The sequence below is a fragment of the Puntigrus tetrazona genome, chromosome 16 (assembly GCF_018831695.1).
Source record: "Puntigrus tetrazona isolate hp1 chromosome 16, ASM1883169v1, whole genome shotgun sequence".
NCBI lineage: Eukaryota > Metazoa > Chordata > Actinopteri > Cypriniformes > Cyprinidae > Puntigrus > Puntigrus tetrazona.
Genome location: NC_056714.1, coordinates 19,855,935 through 19,879,496, shown reverse-complemented (window position 1 = coordinate 19,879,496; position 23,562 = coordinate 19,855,935). Strand labels below are relative to the sequence as shown.

The 23,562-nt window shown below is 37.0% G+C and overlaps 2 protein-coding genes across 4 annotated transcripts in view; one reads left to right on the top strand and one right to left on the bottom strand.

The window, feature by feature from the left end:
* si:dkey-122a22.2 overlaps nt 1–13,771 on the top strand; it is a 20,938-nt gene extending 7,167 nt beyond the window's left edge. Inside the window, exons 7-11 of the mRNA XM_043260110.1 lie at nt 315–389; nt 8,219–8,357; nt 12,093–12,175; nt 13,156–13,252; nt 13,353–13,771. Of these exons, the coding sequence (XP_043116045.1) occupies nt 315–389; nt 8,219–8,357; nt 12,093–12,175; nt 13,156–13,252; nt 13,353–13,520 (562 nt within the window). The 3' untranslated portion in view covers nt 13,521–13,771. The remainder of the gene's footprint in view (nt 1–314; nt 390–8,218; nt 8,358–12,092; nt 12,176–13,155; nt 13,253–13,352) is intronic.
* A 631-nt stretch (nt 13,772–14,402) lies between these two features.
* The window catches only part of zfpm2a (zinc finger protein, FOG family member 2a), a 138,939-nt gene continuing 129,779 nt past the window's right edge, over nt 14,403–23,562 (bottom strand). For all 3 annotated transcript variants that reach the window (XM_043262009.1, XM_043262010.1, XM_043262011.1), the window contains 3 exons: nt 19,652–19,858; nt 18,530–18,754; nt 14,403–17,896 (listed from right to left, as the gene is read on the bottom strand). In XM_043262009.1, the coding sequence (XP_043117944.1) occupies nt 15,423–17,896; nt 18,530–18,754; nt 19,652–19,858 (2,906 nt within the window). In that variant the 3' untranslated portion in view covers nt 14,403–15,422. The remainder of the gene's footprint in view (nt 17,897–18,529; nt 18,755–19,651; nt 19,859–23,562) is intronic.

The window sequence follows — 23,562 nt, the reverse complement described above, 5'->3', positions numbered from 1 at the left end:
TTATAAATGTCTTGCAGACATTTATACCTGTCATAACCAAAAGATCCGTCAGAGCAGCTTGGGACTGACTTTTCAGCACAGCCTCTCCATCTGACAGATTTAACGTTTCATCTGCTCTCGTGTGCAGCTTTAAGACCCATAAATTCAGCTGTGTCGGGCCTGTAGTGCCCAAGGACTGAAAATATTGGCCCTGCTGCGTCTCTGAGCTCATTCATCTCACTCGATAGGTTCTGTTCATTTCTCGATCGGTGTGTGGGGTCTCATCTGAGCTCTAGAAACATCCTCTGTGTGGTCTTCTCGCTGTCTCTCTTCAGGCAAGTGTCTGACCTGGTGTTGATCGATCCGATCCCAGAGGATGTCTTTGAAGAGGAGAAGTGGCAGCAGTACTGGTGAGTCATCGGCAGTGTGAGGCACAAACATGATTCGTCAAATCAAAGCTCCATCCTAACGCTGAGAGCTAGAGGACGAAATTAAAGGTGAAGTGTATCATTTTTTTTACAAGGTGTTGAAATGCTTTCTTTTATTTTTGGTAAGCTATTCAGAAGTTGATTTCCCTGAAAAGCAGACAGACTCTTGCAGTATTAAAACGTTACTCTGCCCAGACACAATAAAAACACATTTAATTGTATTATGAATATTACACACTCCACCTGTAACTAGGTTTTACTGGAATAGACCTGTACTTAGTTGAATTATTTAACATGTTCCATATTTTATGATACACAGATCTGATTTGACAGTTTCATATTCATTTTATTCCAAATCTGACATTTATGTAACATTAATATTTCATATACATGGAAATACTATGGAATTATTTTTTTTTAATATACGGTATATACATATGTATACTTTATATAAATTGTGTGTAAATGTTAGAATATATATACAGTCATGGCCAAAAATATTGGCACCATTAGCAAATACGATCCAACAATGCTCTGAAAATTAATCAGCGTTGTTAATCCTTGTTAAATTCACAAATATGTAACCTTTCATTGGAAAATAGGATTTTAAAATGGGTGGAAATATCATTGAGCTTCACAAATTAGTAAAGTGGCTTTAAGAAAAGAGCAGTAAAAATTCCCATTATAGCCAACAGGCTGTATACATAATAAATATTTATTGATATATTTAGATATATGCATATTTATATTAATATAAATAGATATAGATATAACATTTATTGAACAATATGTTTATATATAAATTATATTTTGTACATGTAAAACTTATGAAAAATATTAGAGAATTTCTTAGTATGTGGTTTGTCCTAACATAAACTCCATATGTTTATACAAAACCCAATAATGTATGTTGTTATACCATGTTAATATTTTTATGTTTAAATATACATTTTACTTGCATAATAAGAATTATATACAAAAATGTTGTTGTTATTAAAAAAAACAAACTTAATTGTAAATTGTCCCAATCAGATTGAACTGGCTGTTGACCCTAATTTTATTTCTTTATTTATCTTAAGATTTGAATTGAATCATTGTTAAAGCAAATATGTCCTCTAGTACTGTTTACATTTACCATGCCTTTCGTCAGAGCTAAAAGGAGCCGGTCTGACATGGCTTTCACTCTTTAGCTGCTCAGTGCTCACAGACACTAATATACAGCCAATGTAAGCATTCATAAAATATTGAAACAGCTCCAATTACACGGGTATTTACAGCTAGTTGCAGTTTATGTCTATAGTTAAGCATGCTGAAGCTATTCAATTTCAGTGGAAGTCAGTAAGAAATAGAGTCACGTTTCCTGGCCTCGTTCTACCTGCTATTGGAGTCATTTAGAAGTGACATGATCGCAATTCCTCAGAGATCCCTTCTGCGCTGCTTTAAAAGCCCTTCCTTCCTTCATGGAGAATATCCCGTTTCATAAACTTCTACCTCTATTATTTATCGCCATTATGCGACTCGAATGAGTTCAGCTAGATAAGAAATGAATATGCCCGGATTGACTCATTTGTACATGACTGGACGTGAAGCAGCGCCATTTATCTGGGAAATGTGCGCAATTACGCTTTGATTAATGGACGCTCGTTCCATTGAGTGCAAGACGGTGTACATGCAATCCAATTACTTAGGACACACTGAAATAAATGTTGTGGATATTAACTCAGGGCTTAAGTTAATATCCGTATCACATGAGTTTTATTACTGATCTTACTTAAATCATAAGAGCTGCTGGTTTAAATTAAAGATGCTGAGGATGTATTTAACACGTCTGCTTGCGATTATGTGATAGCCGTGCAATATAAAATTAAGTCTTGGGGGAAATATTGCATTAGAATTTTATTTTAGAACAGAATCACAGGCTGGAATGATCCTAGGAGTTTTTTTTTTCAGAATTGTTTTTTGTCTGCTGTTGCTGGCATAAAATGATGTGTTTAAAAATGTTGTAATATAGGTCCTAAACAATGATTGGTATTATTTCTCTGCTGTATAGTGTTTAATTAAAATTTTATTTAATTTTTTTATTTTCAAAAATTAAATTTTTTTAATTTTAATTTTTTTATTTTAATTGTTTAAATATTTTAATTATAAATATTTATATTTATTTATTTAAATGTATATCTATATAACTTTTAGTTACTTTTATTTCAGTTATTACTTTATCTTATTTAGTTCACATGCTACATTTCAAATGTTGGTTTTGTTAATCTTTAATTAAATTAAATAGTTTGCTTTATTTCTTTCAATTAGTCTCCTAAAACAGTAGTAGATTGCAGTATTAGATAGACAATTAGATATATGTTCATTTTCATTATTATTTTATTAAATTCTTATTATTTGTTTCCATAATGATCTTTTATGATTGGTTCTAATTCCATATTATGATTTTAAATATCCACACCAAACTTGCACATACTGTTGAGGATTTTTTGACTAACACAACTTTCGAGGCCCATTTCCTGCTTGGTGTCTCCAAGGTGTGTCAAAAGCAGCCGTTAATTCTTTGAGCGATGAGAGGCTTTTACATGAGGTGTAAACTCAAACCAAAAATACTCTTTGTTTTGCTGACTGCAGTGGTTCTGTGTTCTTTTGAATGGATTTAATTGGGTCACAAGTCTGCGTAATTGCCATCTCTTTCCTTGTAAGAAGCCTTGTGTGGCGACTAAGAGATAAACCGGCGGTGTCCAATAAGGAGTGCCGGCGCACCTGAGGATGACAGCGAAGACGGTATCAGCGTCTTCCCCGGGCCAGCAGGATTTCCACATCAAAAGAGCGTCTCATTAACGCTGAAATGAGTTCCGTTATATCCGATGAAATGAGTCACTCCCAATCGCTGGAGAACAAAACGGAGCAGCAGAGTGTCCCGGCTCTCATCCCGTCTAATCTCTGATGTGCGGTCAGGGACTCGTGCAAATACTCAGAGGTTGTCAGATCATGAAAGTCATCTGGCACTTAAGAGGTGACTTGTCTGAATCTATTCAACCTGGAAAATTCAACTCAAATCGAAAAAATTTGGTGCAAATTTTGTGAGTGATCTGGGCTATTGGCTAGTAGACCATCTTGAACCAGCTTCTATTCCAGACACTGGTTTTAGCCCGGATTTCTAGTCATCTCAGATATGGTTGCTTGCAAGCAGATGGTCTTTTTTTGTTCTTTTTTTTTTTTGCTGTTGCGACAAAAAGCAGCTGAACGCAGTTCCTGTGAGGTTTACACAGTGCAGGCTGTGTTTTTGCTCTTGAAGGAACAGAAGCAGCTGTCAGAAAACCCCACGCTGGCATTTACAAGTAAACATGTCAGAATTGTCAAATTTCAAAGTCTCTCGCGAGAGGGATTTCCCCAAGATAAAGTCTTTTCTGTCTGTGCATCCCATCTATCAAATGACACAATGACACTCATAAAAATCAGGAATTTATTTAATATGACTGGTTTATCCATCCATCCATCCATCCATCCATCCACTTTACTCAGAGATTCGGCATAAACGCCCACCTCAACTATTTATTGCCATTATGTGACTCATTTGAGTTCAGCTAAATATGAAATGAACATGCACATTAATTCATTTAGACACCGGAAGCATCTTTTGATGGCATGAAGACATAAAGAAAATAAATGACTTTGAATATTAGAATATGTTCTTACAAGACTGGCCGAGCAATGGCAGTGGGATATTTTATAGGCTTGTACGTGTTTTAGTGCCAGCGAACTGAACGAATTGATAGACTAACGTTTACTAGTTCGGCTGAGTTTATGCCGATTAGCAGCAGATTTCTTGCAGTGGTGATAGGAGAGCTCATGAGATTTGTCTTCTGGAGGTGTTGGACTGTACTGGGAATGTCTAAAGCATCACAGGAACTCGCTGACCTCCAGAGATTGAACCGCCATTAGTGTGAAGTAACCTTTAGAAAGGATAAAGCGGTGCAAGACCCTGCAGGGTTGAGCAGGTCTGAGGTACAGGATGATTGAAGAAGACTTCACAGTCAGATGCCTTCACCGCATCGTCTTCCTCTAACAGACTCCTCCGAGTCAATGGGACAAATCAGTCAAGCAGTCAATCAGTTTCTGTCATACATATACAATATGAATTTCATATTCGGCTTTGCCTGTAATGTTTGTGTAGCTTTTCTATCATTTCTTCTGCAGTAGGCGAGAGATCCTCTGGAATTACATTGTTCTGGCTTCAGTAATGACAATTATACTGTTAACAGTAATTAGAGCTTCTAGTGCTGGATCAACTGTCAGTCGTCAGTGAAGAAGTCAGGCCACATCAGTCTTTCTTCTCCGGTTAGTGCTCACTCTGTCATAGTGAGACAGGACCGCCCCCTACCGACCGCTTTCAGTACAACCTCACAACCTCTGGAAATGTTTCTGTGTACATTTAATGGCTTTTATACACAGTTATACACAGTATAGCCGACAGTAAGACTAACCTATAGCTGTTATCCAGCTGCTTTATGCAAGTTTTCTGAAATCGTATAAAAGGGAGCATTATTTCAACCAAATGGCCATTTTTGAAATGGAGATTCAGAGGTTTAACGCAGGAGCTAAATACCAAATTATATAAACTAAAAATGTTGTTACTGTAGTCGGGTGCTTAAATTCATTCGCCCTGGAAAAACTTTTTTTTTTGTTGCTTCTAAGATACTTCCAGATGCCTCTAATATATTATGTATGAGTGCTGTCAAATGTTTAATTGTGATTAATCACATCCAAAATAAAAGTTTTTGTTTACATAATATGTGCATGTGTACTGTGTATATTTATTATGCACATATAAAAGCACACATACAGCTTCTATTTAAAATAATAATGCGTGTTTACCATGTATATTTATAAAGTATATATAAATGCACATTATGTAAACAAAAACATATATTTAAATTTTTTTACGATTTATCAAACGATTAACCATTAGACACCTCTAATGTATGTATGGGTATATGTGTGTATATATATATATATATATATATATATATATATATATGTGTGTGTGTGTTTATATATTTATATATTTTTATACTTTATCTGTCTGTGTCTGTCTGTATCTATATATATATATACCTATAACTCTAATTTATAATACAATACTAGCATTATCCTTAAACCACCTAAGCATTTAAGGATAGTGTGTTAAGGATCTGATTGTTCAGCTAATATCAGATGCTCAGGATACGTTTTTGCTACTTTATTTGGTGATGCTAGTGATTGACCGTGTTTTGTTCTGTTGAATTGCACTGCTTTTGCTTTGTAAAAATGACAGTTTCATACAAATGAAATCAGTAAAATGCATTATATGAGCTAGATAATATAGCAATAAAAAGTTTGCAATAGGTCATCAGTTCTATCCATTTTAATGATGGTAAATAGTTAACCTTGTCTCCCCTATTTATATAGCAGTCCATCTGGGCTGCTCTAGTGGCCGTACAGGACATCATTTGCCATGCAAATTCAGATGGACTCTTATCAAGCACAGAATGTGTGTGAGTGAGTGTGTGTGTGTGTGTGTGTGTGTGTCACAGAGAGAGAAACATTCAGACAGACTCATGTGTTGGTTCTTACAAAAGAAACAGACTCCATTCAGCCTGCACTAATCCAGATGGGAAGTCAAAGAGCAGAAAGTCCACGGCACCAAAGTCATTTCATCACTTTTTTATTCATTTAGATAGTTTTCTGTCACGCTTAAGGAGGGGGAAGGAGAGAGAGAGAGAGAACGGAAGGGAAAATGACCAACATTGGTGAGGCGTTTTGCTTGACACGACTTCCTCTCTCCGTCTGCCTGCCGTTATCTGTTTAATTCATCCTCCTATCTGGGCTGTCTTTACCCTCGCTAAATTTCCCTTTGACACGCATGCCTTCCTGCGCATAATCCAGACCTACCGGGCAGAATTAGCACCGGAGGAATTGATAGAGTGACGAAATGGAGAGAATAGGACAGGTGGAAATAAAATGTCAGAGCGAACGGACTGATTTGACTCTGAATCAAATTGTCAGGCTCGATACGGGCCGCGTTTTGGGGGAAATGCTGACAGATGAAAAGGTGTCAGGGAAGAACGGTTCGGAGAAAAAGGGGTAAAATGACATGGAAAAGAATATTTTAAAAGATGAGCTCAAACTCTCAGTCTTAAACTTTCGATGCTAAACTTTTGACGGAAGGTCGAGCGTTTGGGGGTGTTTCAGTAGAACTTTCCTGCACGGCCGATCGGTTTTGGACAGTTTTCACGGCTGTTGGTCATTAGCGGTGCTGCGTTAAGTATTTGAACAGAGCTCTAATGTAAGCTGAATTTTAGACCAAACTGTATGAAAATGGAGTTATGTAAGTCGAACGTGACCGAAAAATGACTCGCGGATCAGTCTGGAAGTCAGTTCTGAATGATTCACTGAGGGAAACTGCAGGTAACTCAGGAGCAAGAAAGATTGACTTTTTATGTAATATGGTTTTAAATACAGGCAAATTAGGGCAGTAACGACATTCAAAAACATTTTAAAATTAAAATAATTATTTGCAATATGTACTGATTAAATCACAATATCATTAGGGATAATTCGACTTTATTATTTATAAATGTTGTTTTTATTATTTGATTATTTTAATTGCTTAGATATTTATCATTAGTAGTTTTAGCATGCGCACACGCACACACACACACACTTTATTAACTAATACATTTAAAATAAGAAAATTACCTGTAGATGGAATTGTAATAAATTTCTCTGAATTTTCAAGAATTTTCATTCTGAAGTTTAAATTTTTTTTTTGAGTTTTACTTCTTAAAACTATAAATAGAAATTACAATGAAAAATCCATACTGGGTTTTAATAGACTAAAATTAATAAAAAATTAATTTGATAATTTTTACCTTAAATTCTGAAACAACATTTTTTTTAACCATATAAAAAAGTTACTAGTAAATAAACTACTTGTCTATAGCTATCAATAGATTAAAAATAATTTTTCAAATGAATCATTAATTTAAATTGTCATTTTAATTGCAAATTACAACTTAAAAAATAACTGTCAAAAGTAACTGTTCATGATTTATATATAACTACATTAGTTTTTACTTGTTTTAACTATAAAATGAAATGACAGTTTTAGAAAATGCATATTAGCATATTGTTTTGGGGCTTTTTAAGGATGGCGGCAATGTTACTCATTTAAAAACGTTTCAGTGCACATATATTTATTTGTTTGTTTAACAATGATAATTCCTGTTCGTCATTTAAAAAAAGTTTAGTTGAATTCAAGGCTGTTTTGTGAATTGTAAACAACTCGCACTGTCTTCTTTGCTCATCATTCAAATGAGATATCTCACAAAACTTGCCTATAGCATTTTTTAAATCACACATTTAATTTGATAGTATTTTAGTAGCAGTCTAGTTTTGCGCAAAAAGTCCATAATACCCTAGCAACTCCCTAGCGACCATCCAGCAATGCTCCGGCTTGCATCAACAGTAAGGTTTTATCAAGTGTGTGTCTAAATATTCTTCACGAGAGCGTTGATCAGTGTTTCTGTGTCATTGATTCATTCTTCATAAATGAGCTGTCATTGTGAAGCATTAGACTGCGCAGTGAGGAGTCATTTAGTTCTTCATGCGCGGGTAATGACCGCTCAATTAATGCAGTTCATCACAGCAGACGCTTGTCACTGATTCTGCTGCGCCTCCGGCTCCAGTGTTCAGGCCTTTAACATCTCCCCGTTCCGATTTTTCGTTACGTGACCCCTTCAAAATGCGATGTTTGTATGTTTTTGCAGGTACTCTCACCTCGTCCCGTCCCTGCAGATGATGCAGTTTTCCGCGGCTGCGGGTTTGAGTCGTCTGCTCATTATTCTGGGTGTTTTGAAGCCGGTCTTTCAGGGAGGAGACGTCTCAGAGGAGCTCATGCAGAGACAGGTCAGTCCACAGACTCTGAGACGTACAATACACCATAATGAAGCGCTATTTATGTCACTTATTTTCAATGTTGGCAGATTCAGTTTCACTTTTTAATGTTAAAGGGCTAATTGTGTCTTATAAGCAAATCGGTGAGTAAATATACAACTAAAGGTTAAGGTGTCAATGCTCCTAGTTTTCTACATTAGTGGTTCCCAACCCGTGGTTCACAGTGGTATACTCCAAAAGATATTCAATACATTTCAAGCAGTGCTTGTTAAATCTATAAAAAAATTAATTCTAGCTGTGAATAGATAAATTGTGATTAATGTCATGATCTTCAAGGTGCGAAATGTTATTTCAAATTTTATATCAATCATTTATTTCAATCATTTTATATAAAAAAAACTTATACACATATAATCGTGATTAATCACATCTAAAAGAAGAGGTTTTGTTTATATAATATATGTATGTGTACTGTGTATAATTTACTATGTATATATTATATATAAATGCACACACATTCAGTATATGTTTAGAAAATATTTACACGTGTATACATTTCTATATGTATATTATTCTATTTTATATTCTATATGAATATATTTAATATATAAACATTATGTATTTTTCTTGCATATATACTGTAATTGCATTTGTATTTATATATGCATAATAAATATACATGATGCACACTCATATTATATATATATATATGTATTAATGTTGTCAAATGATTGATCATATCCAAAATAAAAGTTTTTGTTTACATAATATAAGTGTGAACCATACAATAAATACATTTTAAATAATTTATTCTTGATACAATATATTAATAATATGTCCTGAAATAACTTGTCGTTAAACTATATTATACTATATATATATATATATATATATATATATATATAATTCATATATATATATATATATATATATATTATAATAATTCAAACTAATTCAATAATTCAAAATTAAACACTGTAATTCATGTCTTTTTCCACTAATGACAATTTTTATAATATCTGTTTAAAATATTATTCAAGTTTCAGTTTCATCTTTGGCATGTCATCTCTTCTGCATCTCTTCTGCATTTGATCTCGTTTCGATCTCTTTAAAAAAAAAAAAGAGAGCAATATCAACACGCAGTGTTGTTTATATAAAGGCTCTTTAGACATGTTCTCACTGACATTAGTAAAAATGACACTGCCCTTCGCATATATGTTAGTTTTAATTTCAACAAACCTGGACAATTTTACAGACTTTACATTGGACATTCACAACAGCCACTTTACACTTTATATTTTATTTTTATACTTCTTATTATATATATATATATATATATATATATATATATATATATATATATATATATATATATATATATATATAGAGAGAGAGAGAGAGAGAGAGAGAGAGAGAGAGAGAGATTTTTTTTTTTTTTAAGCATTTCACTGCATGTCGTACCATATGTTTATGTGTATGTGACAAATAAATGAATTTGAATTTGATTATTATTACTGCTGGTGGCGAGACCGCGTTCTGCCACTTGGTGTCGCTGTTGCGTAAAGCAGCGCTGTCTCCGCGAGCCGTCTGACACGCCGGCCAGGATCTCCGGAGAACAAGAGAAGCGGTTTAATGATCGGTTGTCTGAGATGAACAGCTCTCCCGGATTGCGTGAACGCGAGAGGCTGCAGACAGAGACCGACGCCGAGGCTTTTTGAAACGCCTTCAGACAGGGTTTCTCGGGTCACGAGGCAAAACAGCCGCGTGCAGTCAAGGTACGAGGCCGCTCTCCTCGCTCCAGTTCCACCCAATTTCATGCACGTTAACATGCGGCCACGAATATGCAAAACATTTATTAGAATTTTGAATGGCCCCTCTTCCCCTCAAAAAGCTACAGATTCCCATTTACGACATGAATCGGAGGTTGACCCGAGGAACGGAAGAGGTGATTTAGAGGAATGTTGCGCCTTTCTAAGGAGCTTGAAATAATTAATGCACAACAGGAAGGCGGTGATGACTAGGTGTGCGGGTTTTTTCTCTCTCTTTATTTCATACGTGGCCATCCTTCCTCTCTATCTGCATAAAAACAGACACAGTGTTTTTAAGACCTCTGTCTCATTTGTCTGGGAAAGATTAGAAGCATAAAACGAAAGCAATATGTTTCTTTGTAACGGTAGATTTCGACAAAACAAAACAAAATAAACGAGCTTTAAAATATCTGACTGTTTTCTAGAGACAAAAACAACTTGCGTCGTCGGTGTGGATGCTGCCGTCCATGGCTTGCGCCCGTTTCGGTGTTCAGTTATTCTAAATGTATGAATGAACTTCAGGTTATGGTGTGTTTTTGTGCTGTACGTCTGAGGTGTCGGTGACACTGGGCTGTTGGGGAACTGCTGCAGTCCTCTGAAGAAAAAAATAATAAAATAATGATGTCCATAGATAGCACTTTAAATGCAGAACAAAACTCAAAATTTGGTTGAAATAATGTTACATTGTCATTCAGTGTAACACAATACAAAATGAACATACTTATTCTGACTTGTACATATATGTATATGTGTGTGTGTATATCTATCTATCTATCTATCTATCTATCTATATATATATATATATATATATATATATATATATATATATATATATATATATATATATAAGCATATTGCATGTTATTGTAACTAATTATTTGGGGTAAAATTGATCTTTTAATGTGTCATAATTTGATTTAGTTGTAAATAAGATTGTTACACTGAATTTTATCTTAGTGGGTAAATGTATTAAAACAGACAAAAAGGTGTGATATTTATTTTTTGGCTCAAAAACAAATTGCAATTAATTTTTACATATTTTCTGGGGAGTATCTATCTATCTATCTATCTATCTATCTATCTATCTATCTATCTATCTAATATAAGACTATTCATTTCCTAACTATTAATTTGTCTAGCTATTATTGATAATAATGATATTACAGAAATCAAAACAAACCCTTGCATGGTATCGTATAACCTACTAACTTTCTGGACTTTTATACGATATTTTTTTATAATATACAAAAGGGTGTTTCTAAAATGTCCACTTTTTAAAAAGCCTTCACTAAATTAACTTAAATGAAGCTATACAGAGTTTCACACGCATTTTTAAAAGGACAAATGTTTTCTTTGAAATAATACAGCCGCACGCGTAATAATCATGGCTCAAAAGCTGGAAGTCGCAGGATATAGATTGTCCCTCCACGGGCCGTGTTAACCTCAGGTCGTGCTAATCAATCGCTCTTTCTCGCAGGGACTAGTCAATATATGTTCGAACTACAAATACAGCTGTCAGTGCTTCCACTTCTTTCACATAAGACTTCTTTACACGAGGACACAGACAATCAAATAGCAATTAGTGTCTGCGCTGTGCTTCATGTTTAACTGAGAGGAATCGGGGCTCTTGAAATGCCTGTCGACATTAATTTGACCGCTCCGTCTCTCAGAATGGAGGATTGTTCTTCATGAGAGGATCTGTTCCTCTCCGGCTGTTGACTTAAGTGTTGACTTGACGCTTTCAAGTGTGTCTTGTCTGAGGTCACAGAGAGTCTATATTACAATCACCAAAGAGTGGAAATTAAATATTGGAGCAACTCGCGTTGTTTGAGCCACCTTGAGCCACAATGTCGTGGCGTATAATACATTTCTATGTAAATACATTTGCCTCGGCTATCGACTTATAAATCAGCGCTTAAGGTTTTTTTTCTCTTGTCAGAAATATCTTCTGTGCAACCCTGCCCATCAGAGCGCCGCCGTAGACGAGCTTTTCTTCCTCAACGAGAGCGCATCCCAAGTCAGGTGACGACTTCGGCTTCAATTAATAGGTTGAGAAACGTCTGTACTTCAGAGTGGCCGGAAAAAACATACTTTTCAACCACATTTCACAAGTTTGTTTTAAAGAGAAATGAAAGAAAGGACTTTTTGTTAGTGAAATATGTTCGGAGTTGTTTTGATGGGTTTCACCTGTAATTATAGGACACACGTGTGAATTAAAAGTTATTGCAGTAACGCTTGGTTTGTGATGTAGCGAGAATTAAATGATTTAAAACACTTTTGAAATAGTTATTATAATTAGATCATTCTCAAAAGAAAATTGCTTCCAGCAAAAAAAAAAAAAATTATTTCATTTGAATTAGTTGCCAAGGCAGCATACGTCGTTTTCGTTTAGCTCATTTTGATGTATTAAAATAACTAAAATTGAAATAAAAAAATATCAAATGTGAATTTAAAAATGCAACGGATAATAAAAGAAATGAAACCAAAACTAATAAAAACGACAAAAACACAGATGCAAAACTTACTTAAATGAAAATAGAAAAAAACTAATATAAAATATTAATAAAGCTGAATCTCAGTGATAATAATCTGATTTTGAGTTTTTTTTTCCTGATAACTAAAAGAGTTAAGAGAGAACTTGTATTTTTGATTTTCATTGAGCTACAGCAATAACAATGCTCATCGTCAACATTGTTGCTTTTATTAATTTCGTTTAAACTTCTGAACCAGTGCGCAGAACTGATTTTTAACTCATTTTATTTAGGCTTTTTAAAACTATAATAAGCTTCTGCAGTCCAGCAGTATTCATTTATTTTGGTTAAATGGACTAATTGTGGAAAAAAAAACAGGTAAAAAAAATAAATCCAAGAAGTGTGGACAGTGTATGTATAATACAGAATAAATGGTCAATGCTATTAGTGGTGTATTAATAAGTGATCTCTAGTGTGAAGTGTGAACTGCATTCATTTATACTGCTGTTTGAATGTCCTTGACTTTTTCAGAGAGATCTCCAGATATAAGCCTCTCTCTAGCAAGACATCTGTGCATGTGATCACTGGGGAATCCTTTGATGATCAGCTTCCTTCAGATCTCAACCAAGTGAGTGTCTTTCACAGTCCCACTTTCTACCTTCACTTCTGAACTTTAGTTAGTTTTAATCAGAGGCAAATCCTTTGCTGAACGTCTCATTAACTGTCAGGTGGTTGCTGAACTTCAGAGCAAGTTTTTGGAGCGCTCTTATCTCAGTGCCAATCACGTTCAGATTGTCGGGGCGGATCGTCACATGATCTACAAAAATCCATCCTCGCTTATCAAACATTTGCATAAGCTCGTGTCACAAAGGCAGTCCAACCAACAGAGGCAGTGAGATGCTTCAGAAAATGCAGCCTCTCTAATAACAACAGATCAATAACGGCTCCTTCTCTGCAGCTGTCACATACTGAGGCCAAATAACAGCTTCATATTTCTGCTTACAAAGGAAACCGAAAGACTCTGTAGTCTGTTTGTTGATGGATTGTACGTTTCGGTGAACCGCTGAAGACGTAATTTAACTGCATTTAACTGTACTTATTTTTGTCGAAATGCCTTATAAATGCGAATAAAGTTAAGGAAACAAAACTCTCCATGAAGTCGTATTTCACACATTTGTTTTTACAGTCTTTATTAAGAGGCCAAAAAGATGCAAATAATGCAAACTGTGCTGTGCGAAGAAAAATCTCTTCGTTTCACATTGCCATCAGTGATGTAACAGACAATAGTCCACCTGATTCTATTCTAACTCTATTTATTAGCCTCTAAATAAAGTATTTTTTGTCAGAAATCTACCATGTGTGCTCCACTTCTTGTTGAACCTATGCACAAAAGCATTTATGTACTTAACTCCAGTGTTTTTAGTAAATGTGGAAATTATATTTAGCTTTAAAAGAAAACTAGAACTTTATTTGCAAAAAAAAAAAAAAAACTCGCCCAACATCAACCCCCTCACAGAAAACTTTTTTAGATCTTTTAGATAAATTATTCTGTATGATTCATAAACCTTAAGATTTATAAGCGTTAAACAACACAGAAAATGTCCTCATAAATTACCTTCATATTGTAACACCTATGTCACTATACAAATGTGTGTCCTCAAAAACCACATAAACACACACACACACAAATACATGTTTTTCTCTTTTTCTTCTTTTGATGAAACCTGTAAATGTTTCCATTAGACATCCTGAAAGAAGACAATAACATGGTCTGTTTATCCTGAGGATTGAAGTTTAATTGACACCACATCAAAATAAAAATTTCCAACAGATCTGGAATTTTATTCCATCCATATACATGCATAGCAACAACATTTTTAAGAAATATTTTTCTTACATAAGGACATTGGAATGATCATTTTTACAGTATTCCCTTGTCTCGTCCCACCCATCAATAATCACCATTGATAAACCTGCTTTTTGTACAATTTCATTTTTTTTTTCAGGAGTAAGAAATAGCTGCTCTTCCCCCTTTATAATACTGCTTTCCGCATTGTTCCCGCCCTCCTCCTTTTTTTCCTTATGTTTTTTTTTTTTACAAAGTATTGCGCTGAGAGCAAATTTTTAAAAAGGGAGAACAAGAGGTGTATCAGCAAACAGAAATACAAGTACTATACAAGAATGCTGCCATCCTCATTTAAACATCCACTTCTGAGTCGAAGAAAAGACAGACAAACAGCAACATATATATGCAAAGCCATGTGTACAGTATATGCCAAAACATGAGCTGCAGCGTTGTGCCTGGTTATCCCTCCGAACTGTTTTAAGGCTGAAGTCAAGAGAATCATACTGCAAGTGACATTTTGACATATACAAAAAACTGTACCAGCAAATAAGAATACACAAGTGCTCCAGTAGCTATTGTTGGGTCTAAAACGCATTTCAGTTTTGTATCCTGTGCCTATTGTCTCCTTGAACCTAACGTACATTGTAAACAATATGTCTGCTACACAAGAATGACTATACATTAACATTACAAACAACTCTGATATAAACTTTCTTTGAATTTAAATTAAGAGCACTACTCCTATTAATACTGATTGTAAAATAAATAAAAGGTGAAAGTGGCACCAATATTACACTTGGATTTTTTTTTTCTTCATCATTTTGCATTAAGTCTTCAAATAACGAAAGAAGAAGAAGCTTCTCTTGATTGTCCACAAGCAGTATATAAAACTGCGTGATGCACTATTTCCACGACCGTGTACCAAAAAAAGACGAGGGGAGGGGAGCGAATTTCATTTCACATGCTCGGCGGCATGTGATGAGCAGTAAAATTTCTTGTGAGTGATAAAGTTTGACAAGTTATTGAACTGGATGTCACAGAGGCGGCAGTACTTCCCACTGCCTGTCGGCGGCGCCGACCCATTTATGCCTTTACCGGCAGGTGCGGATTCCTCCACGGGCGATTTCGAAGTGGGCGATACATTCTCGTTTGGGTCGGGAGGGTTCTCGGCTCCCCACGTGGGAGAGGTTTGTTCCTCTGGTGAAGAGGTGTTGTGAGGCTGATTCTCTTGTTGGGGAGTTGCTGGTGTCTGGCGATCCTCTTTATGACCGCCGTTGACAATCACCATACCCCTGTTTTTGGGCAGCAGGGGCAGCGGCTCTTTGCCTGGATGGGGGCAGCCATTGGCCGCAGGTGTTTCTGTGCCTGTCTCAGCTGCGCCGTTGCTGCTTTGCTCCTGCTCAGCCGCCTCACCCTGCATAACGAGACTCCCTGCCATGTAGTCACTGCTTTTTATCCCAAAATACGGCGATATTGGCTCAGTACCTTTCACCTTCTTTATTGCTCCAGGATAGAGACAGTGAGGCAAAAACATGTTCTTGTTCTCATCTTTCGAAGTCATGAGCGATGCGTCACCGAAAGCTTTCAGATCCGGTGCCGGCCCGAGGTGTGGTGGAAACATGCCTCCGTTCTGCACCATCAACTTGTTGCCACCATTTTTCTCGCATTTCACAGAACTCTTATCATAGATGTCTTCTGAATTATTGCCTTCGCTCTTGACGCCCGGGAACATCGGCTGCTCCAGACCGCCAATCTCGCCATGCTGAGCAGATGTGACAGGGCAAAAGTTCTGTTTATGGGCAAGGTAGTTCTCCACTTTGTTAAAACTGATCTTGCACACGGTACATTCGTGATAGTCCAAGAGTCTTTTGGGGGAGTTGCATGACTTGTCAGGAAGAGGTGAGCACTTTTTGCTGAGATCTATTGGAGCATCTAGTTCCTGTGGGTCTGCAATAGTGTTACCTTTGGGGGCAAGAATAGGCTTGGAGACGGTAAGAGAAGCATCTAAGTGTTTTGGGACGAGGCTCGGAAAGATGTCACATCGTGGATGGAAGCGGTCAGCCAGGCTTTCTACCGTTTCCTGGGATGTACAGGGATTTCCTAGAGTGGGCATACCCAAGAATCCTGGCTGTGGCCCCATAGGCTGCCGCTGCTCTTGGTCCGGTAGACACATCTCGTACATCTTTCTCCTCTTACGCGTTCTCATGGTCCGCTGCATGGCGGGCACCTTCGAGGACATGCGCTTCATGGGCGGATCATGGCGAGTGGCACAATAGTACTGCTTGTGAACCATGTACGTTTCATGCCGGCTGAAGGTGATATTACATGCTTCACAGGTGGTCTTGTTTGGGTCGTTGTCACCGTCCACCAAAGACGTACTAGGACTCTTCACCTCAGGCTGTTTTCCGCCGAGCCGTTCCTCGACTCCTGTTGGTGTATTACCCTTCTTTACTTGCCCAGGAAGGTCTTTTTCTGGCACTTTCCCACCAGCGTTCATAATATCCAAAACAGATGAATTCAAGCAAGCTGTTGTCACGAGATGACTGTCAGTTTCTGATGGAAGGCATCCGGGGAGCATACCGACTGAAGTGTGGCCACTGTTTGGACTTATGGCATCGGACACCTTGTCAGGTACACTGGAGAAATCTGGAGACTTCGCCATGTGCTGCCAGCGACTGTTGCAGTAGTGCTTCTTGTGAACTAAGTAGTTGTCTAGATTATTGAAGGTGATGTTGCATTCAAAGCATGTCGCTCCTTTGGGCATGAGAGGACTGTAGATGACAGGAGGGTAGCTGTTCCCTCCATGGCGTAGCCTGCGATGAACCAGCTCTGACATTTTTGCTAGAATCTCAGATGCTTGTGGTACCACAGAAATGTCCTGGGAGAAAGCAAACTGTGACAGGAATGGACCCATTGGGAAGGTTGGGCCCATGTTGTGCTGGACCGGCGAGGAGGCTAGCCGTGGACTAGAGGGTTCTGACTTGATTCTGGTGTACGAGAAACTAGCCTTGCTTCCTGGGTGACTTTCTCCTTTTTGCAGGCTGAGGGTAGGTTTTTTCTCAGGTCTTTCGAGTTCTCCATCAGGACTATTGGCCTTGTTAGGTGTACTCTTGGGACTTTGCATAACCACATCCTTCCTGCCTGACAGTTCTGCTCGTGCCGCCTGTAGGCTTTCCTCTCCTCCTCTCGGGGAGTTCTCGCTGTCGCTCTCCCTGTGAATCTTCCCGGAGTGTCCGTGTAAGTCTTGATGCTGCAGCAGTTCCCTGTGGTTCTGGAAGCTGATGTGGCAGTGATTGCATCTGAAGGCTGCCTGTGACAGGTGTGAAAGGATGTGGTGCTGGAATGTAAGGAGTGAATCTGCTGTGAAGTTACAGATTGTGCATTTCAAACTGGTGCCAGGGGGAAGAGATTCTTCCATTTTGACACCTGTGAGGAAAGAAAAAGACAGTTGTTTTTGTTAATCTTGCATTTCCAGTAATTTTACATTGTGTCTGCTGTAGCATTTTGCCTGTTTCGTAGATGCACATTATTGCTGATGCTGATTATTTGATCTAACCTTAATGGACAGCTAAAACTAATTGTTTTTGATTTATTTTTTTTTTTTACATGCAGGTATAGAATTTTAGTTAATTTTAATATTAACATAAGCAGGCTTTTTGCTGTTGCAGATCAAACAGCCTAATGGCAGTGAATATGAAGTTCAATGAAATATAATAAAGACATATTATTATTAATTTATTTTTACCATGCATGTATTATGCATTTGTATAGTAAAATAGAGAAGAAATATAAAAATTATATTATATTTTATGCATATTATAGGTATTTATTAATTACATATGTATATGTAACTATAATGTTAATATAACACTATCATAAATAATATTAATCATAATAACTATGATAAAATAACAACAATAATCACCGTCATATATATCCAGGTTGGCTGGGTTTCAAATAATATTAAAGCATATTTCATTTTATAACATTTTAATATTTAATGATATTCTACCCTTGTACTACCCTTGTAACTTATACTTATGACACCATCTTACTCACCACTGTGTGTGCTCAAATGCATCTCCAGAGCACGCGGGTTGCTGAAGCTTTTGTTGCATTGTGGAAAAGGGCAGATATTGGGAGTTTGGTGGGAATTGGTGTCAGTTTCTTCAGAGACGTTATCAGGTTCTCTCTGCCTCCCACTGCAGTAATACATCAGGTGGGCCTGAAGGTTCCTCTCACTCCTGTACCATATCCCACACGCTTTACAGGGGAAGATATCCTCTGAAACACAAAGACGGGCATGTGAAGGCAACCTACAACAGTTCTGCTCAGTATTTTATTTGATACATTATGAGCTTTATTAGTAGCATTTATGCTGCTTCTTAAGAGACTTAATAGTGCAAACACACCTTTTGCAAAGAAGTTTATTTATTACTGAAAACCTAAACATTTGGGTATGGAATTGCATTTTACTTCTCATACTTTTTCAAAAGTGGAAGTAGAAGAGGAATTGCGCAACTTCTTACAAATCCCATTCCTATAGAGTTGATATATCAGAAGGGACATCTGGAGTGTTTGGGACGTCTGAACATTCAGTTCACACGTGCGACTCAAATAACTGTTTTAAATGACATTTCTGCTGTGATGTTGCATGGCAACAGAGATGATTCCAGTAGGCTCGTGCCCTTTCCTCAAGGGCAAATGAAAACATTGCACCATCTGCTAGCAGCATCCTGTGTGTCAAGCTGAACTCTAGACTTCCCTGATAGAGTCAACAAACAAAGTATTTGCAAATGGCTTGAATTTTGCAATTACAAGGTTGGTCAGAGTCCAGATATGTTTACTGTACCCCTAAACTGAAGGGCAGAACATCACGTTCCTCCAGCAGAGGTTAATCAGTGAATGACTCCAGCCTCCTCTGTTTTCAGTGTAATACGTGCGCCTGTACCACGTTTTGAGCTGGCTCGAACGATTGGATGGAGAGCTCAACGGAGCAGCCGCGGGAACAGGTGAGACCCCATATGCGGCAATATTGTGGCCAAGTTTTACAGCGAGACTCAACCGTACGGCCTCATTGTAAAAGTATGCTGACAGTTATTAGTTTTGATTCACTGCATATGTGTTTATGATGCCTGTGGACAGATATTGAGTTTGTGTGTAAACAGAAGCAGGGCTTACTGTTGACTATAGCTGTAGGTAATATGGAGGCCATGGCAGCTTGCTGGGGCAGGAGCTGGATGGTGTCCAGAAGGCGTGCTGGGTACATGCCCTCACCGAGAGACATGTGATTGACCGCCTGCAATCGAGAGTCAAAGTCCACTGCGAATGCCACCAGCTCTTCACCTTCCATCATGTTCTTGGTCGTGGTGCACCACAACTGGCCTCCTGCGTGAGAGAAGAAAACACACATTATCACTGCTGCATTTAGACACTTCAGCTTAAAACTGAATGAAACATGGAGTAGTTTCATCAGTGTCATGAGGCATTTAAATTAAATAAATAGTGCACCCAAAAATGAAAATTATGTCATCATTTACTCACCCTCAAGTAGTTGCAAACCTGTATGAATTAACCATTCTTTTCGACTCAAATAGTATTTCTTTATCTACTATGGAAGTCAATGGTGACCCAAAACAGCCAAACTTTCCTTCCAAATATTTTCCTTTGTGTTTAACAGAAGAAAGAATTCATACAGGTTTGGAACTACCCGAGGGTTGAATAAATGAAAAAAATGTTCACTTTTCCTTTTAAAGAATCATGAGAATTCTTTTTTAACTTAAAGATGAAGTGCATACTTTTAAGTTAATAAAATACATGTAAATATACTTTTCTCCTTCTGTCTTAATACAATATATGCGATAAGAATCTTAAAGAGATGTCTATAGCAACATATTAAGCAGAGGAATTATCAAAATGTGTCTTTGGCACCAAATCAGCATATTAGAATTTTACAGAAGACTGGAGAAATAATGCAGAAAATTCACCAGTGTCTTCACAGAAATAAAAAAATATATATTTTAAACTATATTAAAATAGTTATTTCAAATGTTTTACTTTATTTTTGTTTGGCTGCCTTGTGGATCATTTGAAAAAATCATACCAACTCCAAATGTTTGAACTTTAGCCTGTAGTATTATATTTAAAAAGTCTTACTAGTAGTTCAGAATAGTATTTATTCTATAGTTTTTTCATTAATGTAACATTTATTTAAATATTATTTTATTAAAATTACATAAATTATCATACATTTTCTACACACTTTTTGCATCAAATGTAATATAATTAGGGAAAAAACAAAAACAAACAAATTACTCTTTTTGCAATTTTCGAATTGTTACACACTTTGAATAAATAATCATGTTGCTCATGTTAAAGGGATGGTGTATAACTACAGTCTGCTGTAGATTTGAACATTTGAGTTCAGATCAAACACACTGAATACATTCAGAAAAGAAAAGAGGGGAAGGATAGATGGGAAGTCAGCGACGGGTTTAAGCTCAGATAGCATTTATCATCACACATGGACGGATTTCAGCTGCACTTCATTTGCCATTCAAGAGATTAAAGTTTTAAATATGACTATTTACAAAAAATCTGGCTTCCGAGATAACAAACTATGATACACAGATGCTAAATGGCAGAATTAGGACATTGTTTCAGTGGGGAAGCTGGACAATTAATTAAAGCTCTCAGTTAGAGATGTGCAAGCACTGAGAGGAAGATGAGCTGCACTTTCACAGCAGCTGTTGGAAAGGTAAGGAGAGAAAGAGAAAGGCAATGTAATTCCTGAAAACGGTCTTAAAGAATAATACTGCACAGTGCGAGCCATTTCATTCATTGGCTATTCAACAACCTGCTGTCTAATAAAAATAAGCTAACAAGCACACGTTTAAAGAGAAATCTTAGGTTATTTTTTTTTTTAATAGTGACAGCATTTTCAAGGGGTGCTTAAAAATGAAAGATATTATATCGGATGTATAAAAAGAATGAAGTTGGGAGAATAAATGGCTTTCTATGCAGGTGCCGACTGAGAGAGCTTCTGTGTTAGAAATGCGCGACTGCTGCCTGAAAGAGCAGCTTATCATGGTGTGAATCTGCAGCGGGGAGACACGCTCTTCAGACGGGTCCTCTTCATCAGCGGGATCCTGTCACACACCACACACTGCCTGGAGAGGCTCTCTCCTTCCTTATCTCCTAATTAAAATAACAAAAACTGTCGTCGCCATCAGCGCAGATCAAAACTGTCACCTGCACCAGCAGGAGGCCGCAGGTCACCTCAGCCTGCTCAGAGTACTGCTGGAAGTTGCATGAAGAACTCATTACTTACACTATAGAAAAGGAGACAGAAATGTGGTGTATGCATTGTGGGCTGGCCCGTGAGTTGTGGCGTCAAAACGGATCACTGGCAAACTTTGAGACTGCCCAGAAATAAGGTTTAATAAAAATCTGAACAGTAGTAGTGCTGCTGTCATGTCTTTCTCCAATGCGGATGTTTTTGTGGCTGCAAGGTGAGTTTTACAGCAGTGGTTTTCAACTCCATTTGCTTCGGACATCAAGTGGCATCACATGCAGTATCATACAAGTCTTATTTTAGTATTAATATAATATCGCAGTATTTCTTCAGAATATTAGAATTAGGGTTGATGTTTAAAGCTTTCATTTTTTAATTCAGTATTCATATAATTCAATATATTCAATTACAAAATTCAATATATTCAATTATTCATTTATAGTAGTTGTGTATGTATATATAAACTTCAGGTTTGCCAGACCAACATTTATCATCTTCATCTAAACCTTTATTTCAATAATTCATTGCTAATAATAATTGTTTTGGTTGCAGTTAACAAGAAAAATAATGTATAATATAAAATAAGAATAGAATTATAAATATATAATTAGTAATGTCAACAAACATCAGCAAAATCTAAATGACGATGATTTTTTTAATTAAAAATATTTAAAATTTAAATTTATAATACAATAAAACATACAATAAAACCATATTTTAAATCAAAATGAAGTTCCTAAATTTCTTTGATTTTGAAGTTTGATGTTTTCCTATTTTCAGCAACTAAAAACTAAAATACCGTGCACTGGATGGATGACCTTTGACCTCAACAGCAAAGATAATAGAAATGCTGCCTCCTGCCTGTTATAAGGCTAATATGTATTTTGCTATTAACATCCATAATTATTCGGTTAATACCATTTTTACATATTTGCAGTCTATGAGTAAAAAAACAGCTGCCCATCTTGGAAATCAAAGGTTTGAAATTTTAATCAAATTGAAAACATTCTTAACTTTTTTCACTCTAGTAAAAAAAAGGCATGTTGTCACTTCCAGTTTGTCTATCACTCTGCGAATGACAGTTCAACTCGAGCTCCTCGCATTGAATGTATACAGTGTACTGCACCATGCTGGCGAAAGCAGGAGGAAATGAGCATACTGTGCAGCATATCCTCCTGCAGAAGTAATAAGGGTAATACGCCGATATTCTATGTCAAACAAAACCTAACTTCACGCGGTGATGAACAAAAGGCTGGCTCGAGCCCTTCGCGCGTGTGGGCGTTTAGGCCAGCTTCTTTCGTATCAAATAAGTGTAGAAACATTCCCGACAGATTCTCCTCCTCGACTCAAGGTGCTCGCGGGGTCAAAAAGTCCAACTTAAAGAACATCCACAGTCGGGGAAGAACACTTCCTGCCTGCGCCATTGTAAGTCCACACACTGAAATACACAGGTCGATGGGCGGCCCTAAAGCGAGAGTGCACGCGCAGGAGACACGGGACCCCGGCTGAAAAGCGTAGCCAGCGCCGTGCTGCTTTCGCCTGTGAGCTGTCTGCAGCAGAAGGCCTTTGTGCCGCGGCCAACGCAGTCGCAATGAAGCCTATTGTCTCTGTCCTCCTGCAGCGCACCTGATAAAAGAATAAAGAACTATGACATATTCCAAAAACAATGGAGGAATTAAGGACACACAATAAGCCAGCTGCTTCATTAAAACAATCAAAACCCAGTATCCTGTACACAGTCCAGATAACTTAAAAAAAAGCTTCTTTTCATACAATCTCCCGCTATAGAATCCACTAG